This window comes from Lithobates pipiens, unplaced genomic scaffold, assembly GCF_037356315.1.
Source record: "Lithobates pipiens isolate NorthernLeopardFrog02 unplaced genomic scaffold, aLitPip1_a1.2 Scaffold_18, whole genome shotgun sequence".
NCBI lineage: Eukaryota > Metazoa > Chordata > Amphibia > Anura > Ranidae > Lithobates > Lithobates pipiens.
In genome coordinates this window covers 424,631,158-424,651,053 of record NW_027507758.1, presented here as the reverse complement: position 1 = coordinate 424,651,053, position 19,896 = coordinate 424,631,158, and the positions used below count along the sequence as shown (strand labels likewise).

Below are 19,896 nucleotides of genomic sequence, written 5' to 3'. Positions count from 1 at the left end.
TCTTTTTTTGTACAATTCTCCTTTAAGGGGGTGTGGCAGGGGGTGTGTCCTATGCCTGCATACTTTTGTCAAAAGGTGTCCCTCGTTCCCATCTCAGAAAGTTGTGTGGTATGCCACTATACTGTAGTAGGGGAGCAATGGAGATACCTTCAGACAACAGCATTGACAATCTGGGAAAAGAATAGTGTTTAATGCATTAACAGATTTAACTTGACTTCACCAAAAAAAAAAAAAAAAAATCAAAGCCACACTCCTGCTAACACTTTTGAAGGAGTTACAGGAAAAGTTTTTATTCCTCTTTAGATAAAGATTTTACACAAATAAAAACACAATGACCAGTGTAATGTCAGTGTTATATGGTTTGTGTCAACCCTCTAAATGCCACTTTTGCGGGACAGCTTGGTCTGTTATAGGGAGATGAAAATAATAGACTTACTAGCTGTATCACTAGGTACATTTAACCACTTGAGACCCGCGCTATAGCCGAATGACGGCTACAGCGCGGATCTCCTTTTCCGGGACTACGTCTATTGACGTAGTCCCGTGCACGAGCGGCCTGCGCGCCCCCTGAGTCTATGAGACTCGCCTGATCACCGATCCGTGCAAGGGGTCGAACCCGACCCCTTATCACGTGATCAGCTGTCAGCCAATGACAGCTGATCATGTGATATAACGGAGCCGGTAATCAGCCATTATTCCTCCTCGCTCTGACAGCGCGAGGAGAAAAAGCCCTACCAGTGCCCACCTGCCCCCTGCCAGTGCCCACCTGCCCCCTCATAACTATACATAATAAAAAATTAGTGCCCCCCCGTCAGTGCCACCCAGCAGTGCCCACAGTGCCACCCAGCAGTGCCCACAATCTGCCTCAACAAATGTGCTGCACCCCAGTGCCACATATCCGTGCCCATCAGTGTCATATACCAGTGCCCATCAGTGCCCAGCAGTGCCACCTATCAGAGCCACCTATCAGTGCCACCTATCAGTGCCCATCAGTCCCATCTATCAGTGGTACCTATCAGTGCCCATCCGTGCCACCCATCCGTGCCACCCATCTGTGCCACCCATCCGTGCCACCCATCCGTGCCCATCTTTGCCCATCAGTGCCGCCTTATCTGTGCCCATCGTTGCCGCCTTATCTGTGCCTATTAGTGCCGCCTTAACTATGCCTATCAGTGCCCACCAATGCAGCCTATCAGTGCCCACCAATGCAGCCCATCAGTGCCCACCAGTGCAGCCTATCAGTGCCGCCTCATCAGCGCACTTCAATGAAGGAGAAAAATTACCTGTTTGCAAAATTTTATAACAAACTATTAAACATGATTTTTATTTTTTTTGCATCTTTTTTTGTTTGTTTAGCATAAAATAAAACTCCCAGCTGTAATTAAATACCACCAAAAGAAAGCTCTATTTGTGGGAAAAAAATGATACAAATTTCATTTGGGTACAGTGTTGTGTGCCCGCGCAATTGTCATTCAAAGTGCATCAGCGCTGAAAGCTGAAAATTGGTCTGGGACTGAGGGGGGTTTAAGTGCCCAGTAAGCAAGTGGTTAAAGGAAAAAAAAATGAATGCTTCCACCACATCCAAGAATTGCTAAGCTGCAATATATATATATTACATTTTTTGGTTTTGGTTTTAATACTGTTTCAATTGTACCAGGGAAATCATGATGCAGGAAGAACCTAAAGCACCAAATATTATTTGAAAGAAAAAATGTAATATCTTTAGTGAATTCATATATATTGAAGATTCTCCTGCAGTTTTTTTCTGCTGCCATTTTTATTGCAATACAACATAATGTAGTTACATTGTATTCAATGTCATTTTAATTTAGAATTTTCTAGTATAGTACAATTCGCTAATACGCTTACTTACAGTATAACTGTAAGTATAATATTTTATATAAATATTATTATTATTATATTTTTATATTAATAAATTAAGTGTGACCTCTTATGATAGAAAGCAGAAATAAAAATATATCGGAACTTGTACCATCATCCATGAATCAAATGATATAGAGATTGGGAGCCTAATCCCCAACTAGGCTACCAGAAAATATTTGGTGGCAGTTTGGACTAATGCGGTACAGTAAAAGCGGTACAGTAAAAGCAGTACAATGAATAATGTAACAAAAATATAATTATAAAAGTTACAGATGATTTTATTGATGCCAAAAAACAAATCATAATTTACATGTTAACCACTTAAGGACTGCCTCATGCCGATGTACGTCGACAGAATGGCACAGCTGGGTACAATCACGTAGATGTACGTGATTCTTTAAGTGCCCAGCTGTGGGTCGGGAGCGCGCCGCCGGCTGTCACAATCGTCTCTTCCCTTTTATAGGGAAGGACGATCAGTGACATCACATGCCAGGCCATGCCCCCCTACGATAAAAAAAACACATAACGTCATACATAACACTACACTGCCCCCTAGTGGTTAACTCCTTCCTTGCCAGTGTCATTTACACAGGAATCAATGCATTTAAATAGCATTGATTTCTGTATATCTGACAATGGTCCCAAAAATGTGTCAAAAATGTTCCGATGTGTCCGCCATAACCATAATGTCGCAGTCACAATAAAAATCGCTGATCGGCGCCATTACTAGTAAAAAAAAAATATTAACAAAAATGCTATAAAACTATCCCCTATTTTGTAAACGCTATAACTTTTGTGCAAACCAATCAATAATCACTAATTGCGATTTTTTTTTACCAAAATATGTAGAAGAATACATATCGGCCTAAACTGAGGGAAAAAAATGTTTTTTTATATGTTTTTTGGGGATATTTATTATAGCAAAAAGTAAAAAATATTGCCTTTTTTTTCAAAATTGCCGCTTTATTTTTGTTTATAGCACAAAAAATAAAAACCGCAGTGGTGATCAAATACCACCAAAAGGAAGCTTTATTTGTGGGAAAAAAAAAGACGCCAATTTTGTTTGGGAGCCACGTTGCACGACCATGCAATTGTCAGTTAAACCGATGCAGTGCCGAATCGCAAAAAGGGGCCTGGTCCTTTGGCTGCAAATTGGTCCGGGGCTTAAGTGGTTAAAAACATAGTAGCGATACACATATATGTCACCGGTGAGGGGTCACAATAAAACAATTGACCACAGATGTCAGTTTCCTCAAGGATTTTGTCCCTAGTGGTCTGTCCAGTGCCCTGCATGCAGTTGTATATTATAAATACTGTTCTTTCTGCCTGGAAACTGGAGATTGTCCATAGCAACCAAAACCATCCCTTTACATCAAAAGTGGTTTTAGACCAGCTATAAAACAGCAATAATAAATTAGAATCACTTTCAGAATTTAGCGATAGTGATTTGTGGGGAAATCCATCATCAAACACTGAAAGTAATGACAGTGACAATTCTGCAACTGAGCAAAGTTCTGTGTTTTTGATTTGACTACATTATTGAATACATTTCATTATTATTATATTATTATTTGTTATAATTATTTAAGTGCAGATTGCTTGAAACATGCTAACTTTCCTATCTGGAGCTGTGATGTCTTTGTGCTACGGAATAAATATCAAAAAATCATTGGATTTCCCTATTCATTAGAATGCCGTCAACCTCTTTGTTCTTCCAAGATGCAAGCAGCAGATTGGAGTTGCACTACTGAAAGTAGCGCAATAACCACACTGAAGTGCAAACCGTTCCATGGTGGAAATTCAATATATGCATGGTGCATATGTAACTACTATACACAGGAAAGTGCACAAAGACATATAGTTGCAATACCTATAGAATTCAAAGGAAGAAACAAAAAAAAAAGAGAGAACTGCAGTTGAGTTGTTTTTTATTCTCTTGTGTCTCTTTTTCGTCAGTGCCCAATATTTTTCTGTTAGTTTAGTAAATATAGACAATGCTATTTTCTTTTCTTATTTTAAAGTTTTATGGTACCAGGGTCCTGGTACCATCAAACTACTGTAAAAATAAAACTAAGTACATCTGCTATTGCACATGGTATTTTGGCTGTACAATACAGGCTGCTCCTACTTCTAAAAATGGCTTGTTGTCATGTCAATCCCATAGCATAAATACCTTGAGCGGATGACCTGGTAAAAGTATGCAGATAAGATGTTTCAACTTTTCTCTGACCCTTCTGATTTGCATACTTGTTTAAGGTTGATTATTTAGGTGGGTTAACATAATGGTCAGGAAGCTAAACTTTCATTAAGTAGTAAGCTGTAGTAGCCTCTACATCCTCTACATTTCTCATATGGCAGGTTTACCTTTAACCTCACTGGCGGTATTCCGAGTCTGGCTCGGGGTGAAAATTCAGAACCAAAAACGGTAAACCCGAGCCAGACTCGGGATCGCATCGCTGGATCCAGGATAAGTTTACTTACCTTGTCCCCTGGATCCAGTGATGTCTCCCCGCAGTGTGAGCGTCTCGTCCGCTCGATTCATCACATTGCCGGGCTCCGCTCCCTGCGAGAATTGCGACGCACAGGGACGGAGAACGGCGCCAAATTCAAAAAGTGAAACACACACATTACATACAGTATAATGTAATCTTACAGATTACATTGCTGTATGTAATTATTTCACACCCCCTTTGTCCCCAGTGGTTTCTCCAGTGCCCTGCATGCAGCTTTATGATATAAAACTGTTCTTTCTGTCTGGAAACTGGAGATTGTCCATAGCAACCAAAACTGTCCTTTTACATCAAAAATGGTTTTAGACCAGCTAGAAAACAGTGATAATAAATTAGAATCACTCCCAGAATTGATCGATTTTGATTTGTGGGGAGATCCATCATCAAATACTGAAAAGTAATGACAGTGACAATTCTGCAACTGAGCAAATTTCAGTGTTTTTGATTTGATTACATTATTGAATCATTTGTATTATTATTATATTATTATAATTATTTATAATTATTTATTATATTATAATTTATGATTTCATTTTTCAAACTTTATCATACCCAGGATGTCTACTAGACTCTGGTTTAGACAGATTTAAGTGTGTTATTACTAAGAATTACAGGATTACAATATAAAACGCAGAATTTCCATGCAAAATAATGGTACCGCTTTCAGCACCTAAAATTTGAAATAATCATTCGCCAGGGAGGTTAAAACAAGTTAGAAAGTACAAACGTGAAATGTAAAAATTAAAAAGGCAATATTAACACAACATTGCCTATAATGTGAAACCATTATTTGAAAGGATTACAAACTCACACATAATTATTTGAATATATGCATAAAACCCCTTTCACACTGGGGTGTTTTTCAGGCACCTTAAAGCACCTGAAAAACACCTCCCCTGCAGTCCTAGTGTAAAAGTCTCAGTGCTTTTACACGGGGGCGATGCACTGGCAGGACATTAAAAAAAGTCCTGCAAGCAGCATCGTTGGGGTGGTAAAAGAGAGGTGTATACATCGCTCCTGGCCATTGAAATGAATGGACACTGCTGCCGAAATGCCTGAAAAGTGCTTCAAGGCAGCGGCGTTACACGAGCGCATTTAACCTTTTATTCGGCCACTAGCTAGGGTAAAGGGGCAGAGTTTTACTGTCAACGCCAGCCCACCCCAGTGGGAAAGGGGTCTTATGCTAAATTATTTAGATAAAATGCTGTAATGAGGATTCTTTGGTGCTCAAATAAATGCTTACAGGATTGAGAGTTAAAGGTTAAATAGTTGTGTAAACAATATTGCTACAAATCTTGGCTAAGCAATACATCAATACTTAACATATGTCATACCAGCATGATGATGACTTTCATTCCATCTAATCGGATTTTATCGAAGATGTCAGGGAGTCTTGAAAAATTTTTGCCCAAAGTGAAATCCATTTGCCTCTCCATGTAATCAATGTCAGCATACTGCACATCCTGAGATGACACAATACATATTCAGTGCACAGCAATGAGTTTTTACAGTAATTCAAGGATCGTGACAGATTGTACACTACGAATGACAATGTACAGGTTTTAAAAAACTAAAATATTGTATTTATCAGCATATAATACGCATCTTAACTTTAAGAGGGAAGTTTCAGGAAAAAAATAAACTTTCCACAGCCCCCTGAGCCCCCTGCATGATACACAGAGCCCCCTGCATAACACACTGCTCTCTACATAACACACAGACCCCCAGATAGTACAAAGAGCCCCCTGCATAACAACATAGACCTCTGCATAGTACACAGACCCCTGCATGATACACAGACCCCCGCACGGTACACAGATTATAAAGCCCTCTCTCCTCCTCTGCACTTCCATCAGACCCCTAGTCTCCTGGGACAGCATTGCCAGCATGCTCTGGATCGGAGCTATTGAATACCTGCATTGCCAGCATGCTCTGGAGTATAGAGGCCATCGCTGCTGGCCCCTTCTCGTGCGCTGCTCCTCCTGTGTCACTTGTGGATCTATTGAACACCTCCATTGGCACTGTGGACCCGGTCATGTGACTTTCATTGACGTCACATGACCACTCTCCTCCTCCAATCAAAAGCTACATTTGAGGTGGGGGCGGAACGGGAGGAGGAGAGTGGTGTTGGTGGAGGGGTTTTGATTTACATATAGTGGCATGGGGGAGCGGTGTGTGGGAGGGGGCTGGCAGTAATGTTTTCTGGAGTTGTCCTGGCAGCGTTGTTCCAGGGCCAGGAGAGGAGGGTGGCCGGCCTGACACCCTCCCAATGGGTGGCACCCGGGGCGGACCACCCAATCCCCACCCCCCCTCATTGGTTAAAAAAAACAGATATCGCCATATAACACGCAGACACAGTTTACCCTCTGTTTTCAGGGTAAAAAAGTGTGCCGATAAATACAGTATATAGAGAATGCAAATGTGCAAGAACTCGTCACAAGCATCTTTCATTAGTTTGCCCACAATAAGCTATTGAAAGGTCACAGTGTAAAGTATGTATAAATGGATAGAGACAATGGGGCTGATTTACGAACAGTTTGCGCCATGAGTTGCAGCACACACTGATGCGCAACAGTTGTTTTTGTATTCACAAAACATTTGCACCTGTAACAGCGCAATTCCCCATTTACTATTATATTGTTGGCGCATGGGAGATGCCGATCGGTGTGCCACTATAGACGCGCTATGGAGCACGCATTCTTCAACTCAGAATTTAAAGAAGGTGGAAGTGCCAATATTATGGAGATGATGTGGTTGATGTGAAGAAGTATAGTTATAACTGTCCAAGTAACAAATATGCTCAAAATAGAATGAGAAAGTAACTTTCTCTGAACAAACCTGCTGCGCCTGCAAATACACTTAGAGCTGCACAAGGTCAATTTATGCACTGAGCATGTGCAAGCGGCATTTGCGCATTTTCAAATGCTTTGGTTCACTGCGCCGGGAAAATATTAGTAAATGTCAAGCAACATAAATGCATTTGCATAAGTTGAATATGCGCACCTCTCAACTTGACTTTTTTTTACGCTGGTTCACGTTTATGGGTTTTTTTAAGGCTATTTGCACACAGGTCATTTTAGCATTAAGAAAAAAAATAATTAAGAAAAAAAAAAGTGTGGGGGTCCCCTGAAATTCCATACCAGGCCCTTCAGGTCTGGTATGGATATTAAGGGGAACCTCGTGCCAAAAAAAAAAAGGCTTGGGGGTCCCCCTCAAAATCCATACCAGGTCCTTCAGGTCTGGTATGGATTTTAAGGGGAACCCCGCTCCAAAAAACAAAAGGTTCTATACATTGTTGCATACTGCCTAAAACCATTTAAAACTGACACATTTGGCCATTAGTGATGATATCAGTGCCTGACCATGCTCAGATCACCATATTGGAAAAGGGCAAGCCAGAAAATCCACAGTGGCCGCATCACTTCCTGCCTTTCATGCTCAGAGTGTACTTGCACTGCTGCAGCCATCTTGGAAATGGAAAGTGCCCACAAAATTTCCTGGTGCATCATGGCAGCATACAATGGTTGTGGCTTCACTCCCACAACTTGATAGAACTGGTTAACTATAAATCAAAGACAGACCCGGCTTGCAATATTCTCCTTTTTTGTCCTCACCTGATCAGGACCAAAGTCACGAGGTATCCCTTAACATTTGTAACATCTCTTATCAAGCAAATCATTTTGTTTTTTTTCGCATATAGTTTTGGATAGAGTGAAAAGATGTTAGAAACCCTGTAGGGTTTTTACCGTTGTCTAAGTTAAACAGTTTCCTTTACTTCTTTTCCTACTGGCAGCATTTTACCAGATATTAATTAAGGGAATTCTCAAAGAGCATCAAATGAATGCTTTTTTAGGTAAGTAGAGGAAGACTAGAACCCCTGTTGGGTTTCTATTTCTATCTGTGTCCCTGCTGCAAATTTTCCCCCACTTCCTCTCTGGTAAAGCTGTTTCAGTGGGACAGAAAATCTCAATTATAAATCTCAGGTTACATTTCATATTGATGGGACCAGGGCATCACATCCCTGAATTCATACATAGAACACATTTCCTTCCTTTTAATGTTAGGACTTTTAAAGTGCCATATATAACCATTAGATCATATATTGAAATATTTTATATGGTATTTTGTTTAATACAAAATGCTAGAAACATGTATATAATATACACAAACAATTTATGCAAGTATACCTATGATTTAGGGGCACAACATAACGTTGTTTGCCTGGGGTGACCAGTACAGTAGATAAATATGCCTATTTACAGAAGAAGCAATGTACAGTTTATAAAGTGGGTGTTGAATATATTTGAGTAACCATTATGAACAGATGTCTCCAACAGCCACTGGAAGTGGTATCTTCTGTATAAATATGAGGTTCTGGTGAGAGAATGCTAAGGAAGCATACGTGGCAGGTACATTAATTATAGAGTATAACATGTTATGATAGTTCACACAGGGATATATAGGCTTTATGCCACTCTCAGTGGTGTTATTTAGACAACTATATAATTCTGGTCTAAGCTTGGATAAGAGCCCTAGAGATCATCACAGGGGAGGTTTCATGGCTACTGGGGAGCAATGCATGATATGTATGATACAATAGGCTATATCAGCTCTCAAAAGAAGTTTAACACACAAACAAGGTGTTGTACACATTAACTGATACCTATAAGATTACACCAAGCTTCTCTTTTTTACATACATTCTAAAATAATTAAACTACTATTCCTTTAGGTGTAATTTTCTAATGAGTACTCGGATCTCATATAGCTATAAAAAAATAAAATAAAAAAAAAGAGCATTCCGGTCATTTACTAGTAAACCACGTCTGTCTATTGCATATATCACTTTTATGCTAATACTTAGAATAGTTCTTGTTATACAACTGTAACAGTTTCTTACCAGACCTTTGCATTACTTACATATGGAATCTGGGCTGCCACCATGTCCTTATAGAGTTGTTCTATTTCACTGTCACTCTTATATCCATAGCGGCATAATTGGAAACCAAGAGACCAATAAGCTGGCATTACAGGACGTCCTATGAGCTTAAAAAAAAAAAAAAAGTTAGAACCTTACTTGGATAAAGAGCTATACAAATAATTATTAGGTTTTTACTCTTACTTTAGTGTACTGCTGAACTACACTTTCTGGAGTTGTACCCAGTATGATGAAAAAGTCTAAAATTCCACCAATTGTACGATATGTTATAGCTGGGGTTGGCTGCAGCGTCACATCTGAAAAATATAATATTAATTTGCAAATTAGTTATAAAATGGAAACAATATTAGGACAGATTTTAATATGATACATGGAGAAAAGCATGTCAACTATTTGATCATTATATTTACCAACCTATGTGCTCCATATGTGAAAAAGTCTATCTTTCTGATATGTGACATGACTTTATACTTTATTTACCAACTGAAATTATCTGAACCCCATGTATGTAGCAATGATCAATAATTCAGGTCTAAATCACCCAAAGGCTAACCTTTGTGTATGTGTATGTCTGAGAAAAATATTGGCTCAGTTTTAAAATGTTAAGTACAACCGTAAAACTGATAATTTTGTATGGGTAATGTGTTTCAAAATCAGAATTCTCTCTTGTGACTATGTTTTTCTAAACTCAAATGGGGAAACCCTATTTCTTGATTATTTTCTTTTGATATATATGCATTTCTAAACAATAGCAGCAAACTCTAAGCATGGGACATTTGTTTTAGGTGCAAAAGGAAGAAAACATCTACTACAGGATATAGGAAGTGAGTATCAAACTTACCCATTGCATTGCTGTTAAGCAAGAACACTCCATAAGCATTTCCATCGTCTTCAAGTCCCATGTAGAAGGGATGAACTCCATATGAATTACCTTTGTACTGAAAACATAAGAATCAGAAGTGAAGTATGTGATATATAATTAGCTAACAAATTTAAACAAAATAAATGTACTTCCCTTCAAATGAAAAAATATAGGGAGAAAGAGAGTGCATGGCCGCCCTAGTGTGATAACGTTTATTTAAAATCTTGTATAAAAACAAAAAGTTGCACTCACAAATGGAGACTTGGTAATGGCAGTTACGCCAACATGTGTGCCTCCTCTCCTGGCCTGTTACAAGGACTGAGCTCCAAGACTCAAAGAGCAAGGATGGATGATGTAAAATTCTGGCTGCAGCGTCCTGCTGGACAGTACAAAGAGCCATGCATGCGCCGGGACAAGCCGGCTTTGCGTGACATGAATCCCGGCTGTGATAGGAGGTAGTAACAGGTGGATTGACTCCCAGAGTGGTTGCTATGACAACATGTTTTGGAGGCTAAGCCTCCTTCTTCAGGTCACACCCTTTCTCTCCTTCACCACATTATATATGGGACCCAAAGCCCTCCCTGGAAAAGATCTTAAAAGAACCAGGTAGGGACTATGGAGTTCACATAACATTAATATTAAAAAGGAAGGGTAACCAGCAACCTACTGTACCATAAAATACATTATTCATTAAAGATTAATAATTAAAATAATCATATATACTGCATTAAAAATTAAGATCATAACGGCAGTAATATTAACAGTACAACTTACATTGAGAGAAATCACATTAACACATTAAAAAAAACACATTAAAAAAAACACATTAGAAAAAGCTCATTTGATCTCTACACTCATCTATAATCAAATAATATTTAAACAAAATGATTGTATTCATTTTTATATTAATTTAAAAATAAAATTATTGTTATTTAGGATTACAATGATAATTTAATTTGAATTCATTTTAATTTATTTTGAAATTAAAGGACCCCCAACTTTTCACTTTTGTATAACACTTTTAAATCAGGGTACCTATCTCTAATTCCTCGTTAAGCCCCTCAGGTGTCATACTATTTAAAGGCAAATAGCCAGAAGGACACCTGCTTACATAAACCTTTCACCTTCTGGGCTTGCCATTGATATGGACTCTATACCAAAAAGTTCCAAGCCATCTGTACTACCTCCATGTGTATGTTTAAAGTGGCATGGGACACTATGCTTGTCTATTTTTTGTGCTATAAATCTATGGTGCTCGCCAAAGCCTACCTACATACAGGCATACTCCACTTTTAAGTGCACAATGCTGCGTATTTACTAAAGCTAGAAAGTGCAAAATCAGGCTCACTACTGTGTAGAAATCAATGAGCTTCTAAACCAAGCTTGTTCAATTAAGCTTTGCTAATAAAACCTGGAAGCTCATTGGTTTCTATGCAGAAGTGAGCCTGATTTTTCACTTTCTAGCTTTAGTAAATAAACCCCAATGTGTACTTAAAAATGGGGTATGCCTGTACAACAAACCACAAGGGCACCTCAACCCGTACACGACAAATGGAATGCTACAACAAATTAACTGTTTAATATGAAAAATATGTCCATCTCTGCTGTTAAAAGTTTTTTGGCCATGAGAAATAAACTTACATGCCTTACATTTACTCAGCTTAGACTTATGGCACCCTATGATATTAAAACATTGGGGAATATTGTTAGCCTTAATAGCATGTTTTTCTCTTATAAGGCTAGGTGCAATGAGACTTTTAACATTAGTGGCCCACCTGAACACTACTTTGGGTCTTTTAGGAAGAACTCTACCCAATGCTTCGTCTTGTGCCAATACGGGCCAATGTTTTTGGACTGATTTCTTAATGGCCCAATGTTGGTCATTATGTCTAGTGATAGAGCCCATGATGTTCCTTATCAGATGTTTAATTTTCCCTGTTGGTGATACCATCTCTATACTGATCGGCTGCCTTCTGGATAAGTAAAGGGTCATACCCTTTTTCTTTTTTTGGTAAGTATGACAGCTTGATCGTCATAATCAGTTGTATTGGTACAATTTCTGCGCAAGTGACAGAACTGACTGTATGGTATATTTTCCTTCCAACTCTCTCGATGGAGGTATGAATTGCCAGTTGTCTCCTTAAAGTGGGCTTTGGATGTAGCATTACCATCCAAGTCCCAGGCAAATTTGAGGTAAAGAAAAAAACAAGGATTTGGCATCCACCACATGAGTGAACTTGATGCCAAATTGGTTTGAGTTGAAGTTGGAAACAAATTCACCAACAGCATCAAGGGAACCATCCCAAATGATGAGAACATCGTTATTGTACCTCCCATAATAGACCAGATTCCTAGCAAAAGGATTCTGGGAACAGATATAAAACATCTCCTAGAACCCCATAAACAGATTGGCACAGCATGGTGCAAAATATGCACCCATTGTGGTGCCTGAAATCTGTCAATAGAATTGGCCCTGGAATAAAAAGTAATTTCTCTCCAAGGCAAACCGCATGCACTGGCAGATGAATTCAGTTTGAGTAGGATGCATGTGATCTTCCTCAGAGAGAAAATGTTTATATGCCTATAGCCTCTTACTGTCTTTTAAGTGTTTTTAATCCCATTGTGCCTGTAATAAATCTGTTAACCTCTGCACTTAGAGGTACCTTTCTCTTTACTTTATGACCCTCCAGAGCTGCTTCTTCTCTACAAAGTGCTGCCTTCAGTCCCCTCTCTCCACTGCTACTAAGCACCGATACCCAGCCTCTCTACCCCCTTTCTGCAATATCATCATTGCTTTTTGTGCTGTATTATTACACTGGAAATATATAGGTATTTTATACAATAAGATTTTAACTTTTGGGCTGCCATGACCCGACTGTATAGTTTGCCAATTTTGATTTGAAAATTAAGAATTAAGTCTTGTTATGTATATGTAAAAGAGGAGCAGCCTGTTAACATGAGTGTACCTGTAAGCTACAATGATGTGGCTTCTGGCCTATGGCTGTGCCTTAATTCAGAGGAATGTTATCAGTCATAGGTCATCCTAGTAGCCTTAGTTATGTAGTTGCTAAAACCCATTTTCTTTACTGAATCCAAATAGGTTTTGGCTGTCTAAATGAACACTTTAGAAACCAATTCAACAAATAAAGCAAGCTCAGTAACTAATACTACATACAAACTGTATAGTAAATTATTTTTTATTCATTGAAAATTATTGTTGGAAATGATAAAGACATTTTGCTGGAAAGGGAACAGCTACTGTTAACATGATTTGAAGCAAGACTGGAAAGCATACATCTGACTGTGACTCGCAGTCATATTGATTTGCAATTTTAAAATGAGATGTTATAGACTTATCCTACTGTCATCAACTCCACTATGACAAACCAGATTTACTAAGAGTTATTATTCCAAACCATTACACTGTGGTGTAATGCTTCAATTTAATGTATACACACTGTAACAAATGTGTTAAAGCGTGTCCTAAATCCCCTAGATATTTTTGCATTTGGTCACAATATGGCTTTATTTTACAGTTTAGAACATAAAATAAGGATTAAATATTGTAACTATATGACTGAGTTTTTAAATCTGGCATGCTGACATGGGCCTCTTGATGAAATTTCCTGTGTCCTACTGACTGTGGCTGGTGGTGACCTATGAGAAAATATCATACTGCCTTTAAGAGAAGGCTGAATCTAAAAAAATGATGCACAAATACTCATATAAAGTATCTATAAATTGCATATTTTAAAGCCTGAGCCTTCAGGAATATTATCTCCCAATGACATCTCTTTTACTGTCACCTGAGATATGTCTGCTTGACTTTTGAAGAAAATGGAACTTAAAGTGATACTAACATCTAATTTTTTTCTTGTTGTACTAACCTGCTCTGTGCAGTGGTTTTGCACATAGGAGCCCAGATCCTCCTCTTCTCGGTTCCCTCATAATCTCTCTTGCCCCCCCCCCCCCCCCTGCAAACAGCTTGCTATAGGGTCAACCAAGCTGAACCACTGCTCTGTGTCTCCATTGACTCACTGGGCCATGGTCCGGCCCTGCACCCTCTCTCTCACCTGATTGGCTAACTGACTTTGACTGACAGCAGCGGCAACCAATGGTGCCATTGCTGAGTCTCAGCCGATCAGGAGGGAGAGTCCAGGAAGGCTGAGGCACTCGAGCACATCGCTTGATCGAGATGGGGCTCTGTTAAGTATTAGGGTTGTCGAGGGGGGCTGCTGCACCCAGAAGGTTTTTTTATATCTTAATGCATAGAATAGATAAAAAAAATCTGCCTTTAGAATCACTTTAAACTGTACTCTTCTGCAATATTATAGTATGTTGGGTAGTTTCTGACAGTTAACATTTAGTAGAGTGTATTGTTAATATTGTTGTGGAAATTCTATTAAGATTTAATATGTATTGTCACAGTGTCTCCCAGTGTTAGTTCTCCTGCTAAAAAGCGGACTGGGGCAGGCTGACACCAGTTGAGGCCTGTTTGGTATTGGAAAGCTTCCTGAGGTTGCAGAGAGATGTTTGCAGAGTGGGGATATGTCCAACAGCAAAGGGCCCCTGTGCAATGCAGAGACGATCGTCGGGGGGATGTGTTCACTCTGCAAAGATATCAGTTATGGGGGAATGTATGCTTGTGTCGCTCTGTGTGTCTGATCAGCACATGGAGGGGCTATGGCAAGTTCCTGCAGATAATCTCCCATCAGCAGGAATGGTAGTATAATCCGGGTATGCGTTGCACAATGCAGAATAAGGATTCATGGCAATGGTAAAAATTGGAGTCTTTGTATGCATTGTGGTTAGGGGCAGTGTTCATGAGTCCTTAGGCCAGCTATGTGGTTTCTATCTGTAGCTAAAGAGCACAGACAGGGGGTGGGAAATCATACACACTGCCCCTGCCCAGACGCACCCATAAACTCCACTAGTCATTGTTCATTGATTGAGATTTGTATAACTCCTCCTGTTTGAAGGAATGCCTGTGCTTGATTGGCTGATTGTGAAGCTATCAAGCTATATTGTTAAGTACTCTAGATAAAAAAGAACACAGGCTCTCCAGAAACAAGTCTGCCTGTGAAGCTAAGGATGTGAGGATGGTGGTTATGTCTGTTTTACTTGGGTAACAGGGGTGTACTAAGATGCATTATACCAAAAGGCTGAAAGGGTGCTTTATTAGCACAGGAGACATGGATTACGCGCAGTGTAAAGTGTAATTTCCATGTCAATATAAGCCATGTTAGTACATAGGACACATAATAAAGGGTGATTTTTATTATGGGTGGAACTAAGGCTGGATGTTTAATGGTACTTACTATAGGAGGTTGGTCTTTACCAAAGTATCCCCAGGTGTGCCAATCCAGGTTAATTCTGAATGACTCATGCTCTGTTTCTCCAAGTCCATATATATAAGAAGATGGCAAGCGATTTGAAATTTGAATAAACATATCTGAGAAGGTGAATCCAGGAAGCTGAGAATTCCAGCTGAAGAATAAAAAAGTAATTTGTAAATTATGTACGTGGTATTCCTATAAACCATTTCATGGGGCTGTGTATTTTTACACTCTTTTCATTAGTTTGATAAAGTCCCTGGGCATTGTTACCAGTTCTTTAAAAAAAAAAACGAAATGAAATCAATTATGTAAGCATGTAATGCTTGCATACATATCTATCATTACAATATTGGTAACAAAAAGTAATGTCAGTAATAGGAATCAAGAATTGGAATCCACTTTAAAACATTCAAAATGGTATCTTGGCCAAGTTAAAATTACCAATTACATTTTACGTTGACTTTGATACATAATGGATGTCTAAGATTAAAGAACTAAGTTGGTCAAATTTGTATTAAAAAATCGTATTACATATACTATAACAGCACATATGGTATATTATAAAACAGAATATGATTAGTTATGAGGTTCAGGTCTGAAGTGAATCCTGTGAGTTGGAAATGTGCAGTCCTGGTAAATTTTTGTAGCAAAGCCCCTGCCTGTGTGACTTTGTCTCTAGTAAATTTGGGCCTTGAACGGCTATTTAAAATTGTCCCACTACTGGACAATGTTACACTCCTGTGTCGCCTGTGGGTTCTTAATTATTGTAGTAAAACCTTAAACTGAACTCTTTTTGTCTAGCACATTGCAGCAAAATCTCCCAAATTAAAAATGTCCTGTTGCTGGCCAATTTTACACTGCTTTATAATCTGCAGTCTCTTCATTTGTAATAAGAGTTTGATAGAATAAGAGTTTGACAGAACAATTTTGCATTAGTAAAAACAAGGATGGCCTCAGTGAACTACTACTGCTATTTGTCTGTCAAACCAGGATATTATCACTTGATGAAAATGTATGTGTTGCTGCTATTTATTTCACACAAGCAGAGCTTTCTTTTGGAGGTATGTAGCCTCCCTGGCGGTATGATTAAGTAATATTTTTGAATCTCAAAGCGGTACATTGTTTTGCATAGAAATTTGGCGTTTTATATTGTAGGCCTGCAATTCTTAGTAATAACACACTTAAATCTGTCCAAACAAGAGTCTAGTAGACATCCCGGGTATGATAAAGTTTGAAACACAAAATCATAAATTATAATATAATAAACAACTATAAATAATTATAAAAAATAATAATATAATAATAATAATAATAATAATAATAATAACATGAATTTCCCCACGATTCACTATCGCTCAATTCTGCGAGTGTTCTAATTTACTACCACTGTTTTGTAGCTGGTCTAAAATCACTTTTGATGTAAAGGGACGCTTTTTGGTTGCCATGGACAATCTCAAGTTTCCAGGCAGAAAGAACTGTGTATATATATATATATATATATATATATATATATATATATATATATATAATATAAAAGTGCATGCAGGATACTAGACAAAGCACTAGGGACAAAAGGGAGGTGAAATTATTTGATACAGTAATGTATCAAGTAATGTAATCTGTAAGATTACAGTGTACTGTGTGCGTTATGTTTTTTATACTTTTTGAATTCTCCATCAGACTCCACCCCCATGCGTCGCCACACTCGCAGGGAATGGAGCTTGGAACACAGAGCATCTGGTGGATGATCCAGTGGAGGACACAGTGGTGGGACATCGCAGGATCCTGGTGACAAGGTAAGTATGCTTTACTAGGATTCTGAAATGCAATCCTGAATGTAACTTGGGGTTACCGCTAATGGTACTGAAATTTAACCCCAAGCCACACTCGGGAATTCGGGCAGGAGGGTTAATCACCACTGGGTTTTTCTTTTTTTTGCTAAATAATAGAAAAAGTCAAAAATATAAATTTTGAAAAAAATGTTTTTCATGGTTTGTTATAAAATTTTGCAAACAGGTAATTTTTCTCCTTCACTGATGTGCACTGATGCTGCACTGATGGGCACTGATAGGCTGAACTGATGGGCACTGAGGAGGCAGCACTAATAGCCTGCACTGATGGGCACTGATAGCCTAAACTGATGGGCACTGGTAAGTGGCAATGATGGGCACTGATTGGCAGCACTGATGAGCACTGATTGGCAGCACTGGTAGGCACTGCTTGGCAGCATTGGTGGGCACTGTTGGGACTGCACTGATAATCTCAACACTGATAATCAGTGTAGATGTCCCTTTTACACAAGCAAGTTATTGGCTCTCCTCTCCTCACTCTGTTAATGTGAGGAAAGGAATGACGATAACCAGTTTGTGTTTACATTGTGATCAGTTGTTAGTGATTTTTCTATGAGGAGGGTGTGTTTTTTGGGACATCTTTTACAAAGTACTGATAGGAAACCTGTAGTACATATGTATGTATGTAGTATACTTAGGAAAATGAAGTTAGATTTTAAGATTCAAGGATGTGAAGACGTAAAAAGAACCTGTAAATGTTGATTGGTGGGAGGTGCAAATACTAATGCAAGCAGAGGGACAGAAGTCATCTGAATTGTGGTTAATCGACTGCTTAAGCTCTTATAGTGAGCCTAATTTACGTATGCGTAAAGAAAGGAAGAAGTGAACTGATCCTGGGCCAGACTTCCTAAAGTTTAAAATGTGCTGTATTAAATGCATGGGCTTTTTACTTTAGTAAACCTGTCCGGGATCACTGTACTTCATTTCTCTTCTCCACACTTCATACTTTAGTAAATCAGTCTCCCATCTTCTGAAAGCGCAGTATGTAAGCAGTCAGGTAGCAACTGTCAAAGTTCAGATAACCTTTGACCCAATGATGTGAAAAAAGTCAAAGTAAGAAAAGTTTGGTGAGGAAATACAAATCATTTATGAGGCAGTTATAATAATGAAGACACAATAAACACATTTAAAGTAAGGGCAATCATTTTTTATACAATAACTACAATGTGCAATTTGTAATAATAAATACTTACATGACTGTTCCAGTGCTCCGTCTTCTAATCACAATTCCAAATGGATTGTTGACGATGTCTACATCATACAGTCTTCCTCCCTGTGTACTGGTTGGGCTGTTTGGGATATTTAATGGAACTGGAACTTCATATCTTTTGTTGTTTGGATCAAATATCTGTTAAAGTTCAATGATAGTAGGTAAACATCTTTAAACACTTAAGAGAGTAGACATCTAATTATCTATATTGTTTTATTACCTTTGCCAAGAAGTCAAGCAGCCCAAAGATGATTTGATCCTCTTTTGTTCCACACGGGTGGAACGAAAGAAAATCGCTCAATTTCCCCATCAACTCAGCCAGTGTTGACTGGGGAATGCCTCCCGCATAGCTATTGTGTTCTACCAATGGAGGAAGTGGGGGAGGGGAGGCCAGGAGCAGGGAGCCTTCCCTGCTGCCAGAACACAATGATAACTGTTAGTGGCTATCGCCACCAGCAGTACTCATAGGTTAAAAACCTGACAGGCTGGTTGTACCCAAGTCGATCAAAGAACTGTCTTGGGTACAATCAGCCTGCTTTTACATGGATGGATTCTCCACCTTGAGGTTTATTATTGTGCAATGCCAGGGCGGCGGCGGGGGCGACAGAAGACCCGAAGAGGGGGACAAGACCCCCGAGGTCGGAAGAAGAGGCCGCGGCGACGAAGAAGAATGCCGGGCTCCTCCACTAGTAAAAGAGCTACAAGAAGATAGCGGAGGAGTCCGGCGAGAAGACCCCCGAAGACGGAAGACCCCCGGAGCTGTGCAATAAATTATTTTATCTTGTGTGTTGTTTTTTTGTACTTTATTTTACAGGTGAATGGGTAGGGGTACATTGTACCCCATACTCATTCACATAGGGTGGGGGGCCGGTATCCGGGGCCCCCTTATTAAAGGGGGCTCCCGGATTCCGATAAGCCCCTCGCCCGCAGACCCCGACAACCAACGGCCAGGGTTGTCAGGAAGAGGCCCTTGTCCTCATCAACATGGGGACAAGGTGCTTTGGGGTGGGGGGGCCGCGCGCCCCCCCCCTTCCCCAAGGCACCCCCCATGTTGAGGGCACGTGGCCTGGTACGGCTCAGGAGGGGGGGGCGCTTGCTCGCCCCTCCTTTCCTGGCCGGCCGGGTAGCGTGCTCGGACAAGGGTCTGTTGTGGACTTGGGGGGGACCCCCACGCCGATTTTTTTCGGCGTTGGGGTTCCCCTTTAAGTCCATACCAGGCGGCGGGGCCAGCGACGTCTCCTTCGCGGGCCCCGCCTACCTGGAGACGCGCTCGAAATGAGCGGACTTTCCTCCGCGTGTGTGGGCG

At 39.7% G+C, this 19,896-nt stretch overlaps 1 protein-coding gene across 2 annotated transcripts in view; it reads right to left on the bottom strand.

Moving 5' to 3' along the window:
- The window catches only part of SI (sucrase-isomaltase), a 342,643-nt gene that overhangs the window by 61,922 nt on the left and 260,825 nt on the right, over window positions 1-19,896 (bottom strand). For both annotated transcript variants that reach the window (XM_077488042.1, XM_077488043.1), the window contains 6 exons: window positions 18,574-18,728; window positions 15,513-15,681; window positions 10,174-10,270; window positions 9,516-9,628; window positions 9,314-9,439; window positions 5,729-5,857 (listed from right to left, as the gene is read on the bottom strand). In XM_077488042.1, coding sequence (XP_077344168.1) covers window positions 5,729-5,857; window positions 9,314-9,439; window positions 9,516-9,628; window positions 10,174-10,270; window positions 15,513-15,681; window positions 18,574-18,728 — 789 coding nt within the window. The remainder of the gene's footprint in view (window positions 1-5,728; window positions 5,858-9,313; window positions 9,440-9,515; window positions 9,629-10,173; window positions 10,271-15,512; window positions 15,682-18,573; window positions 18,729-19,896) is intronic.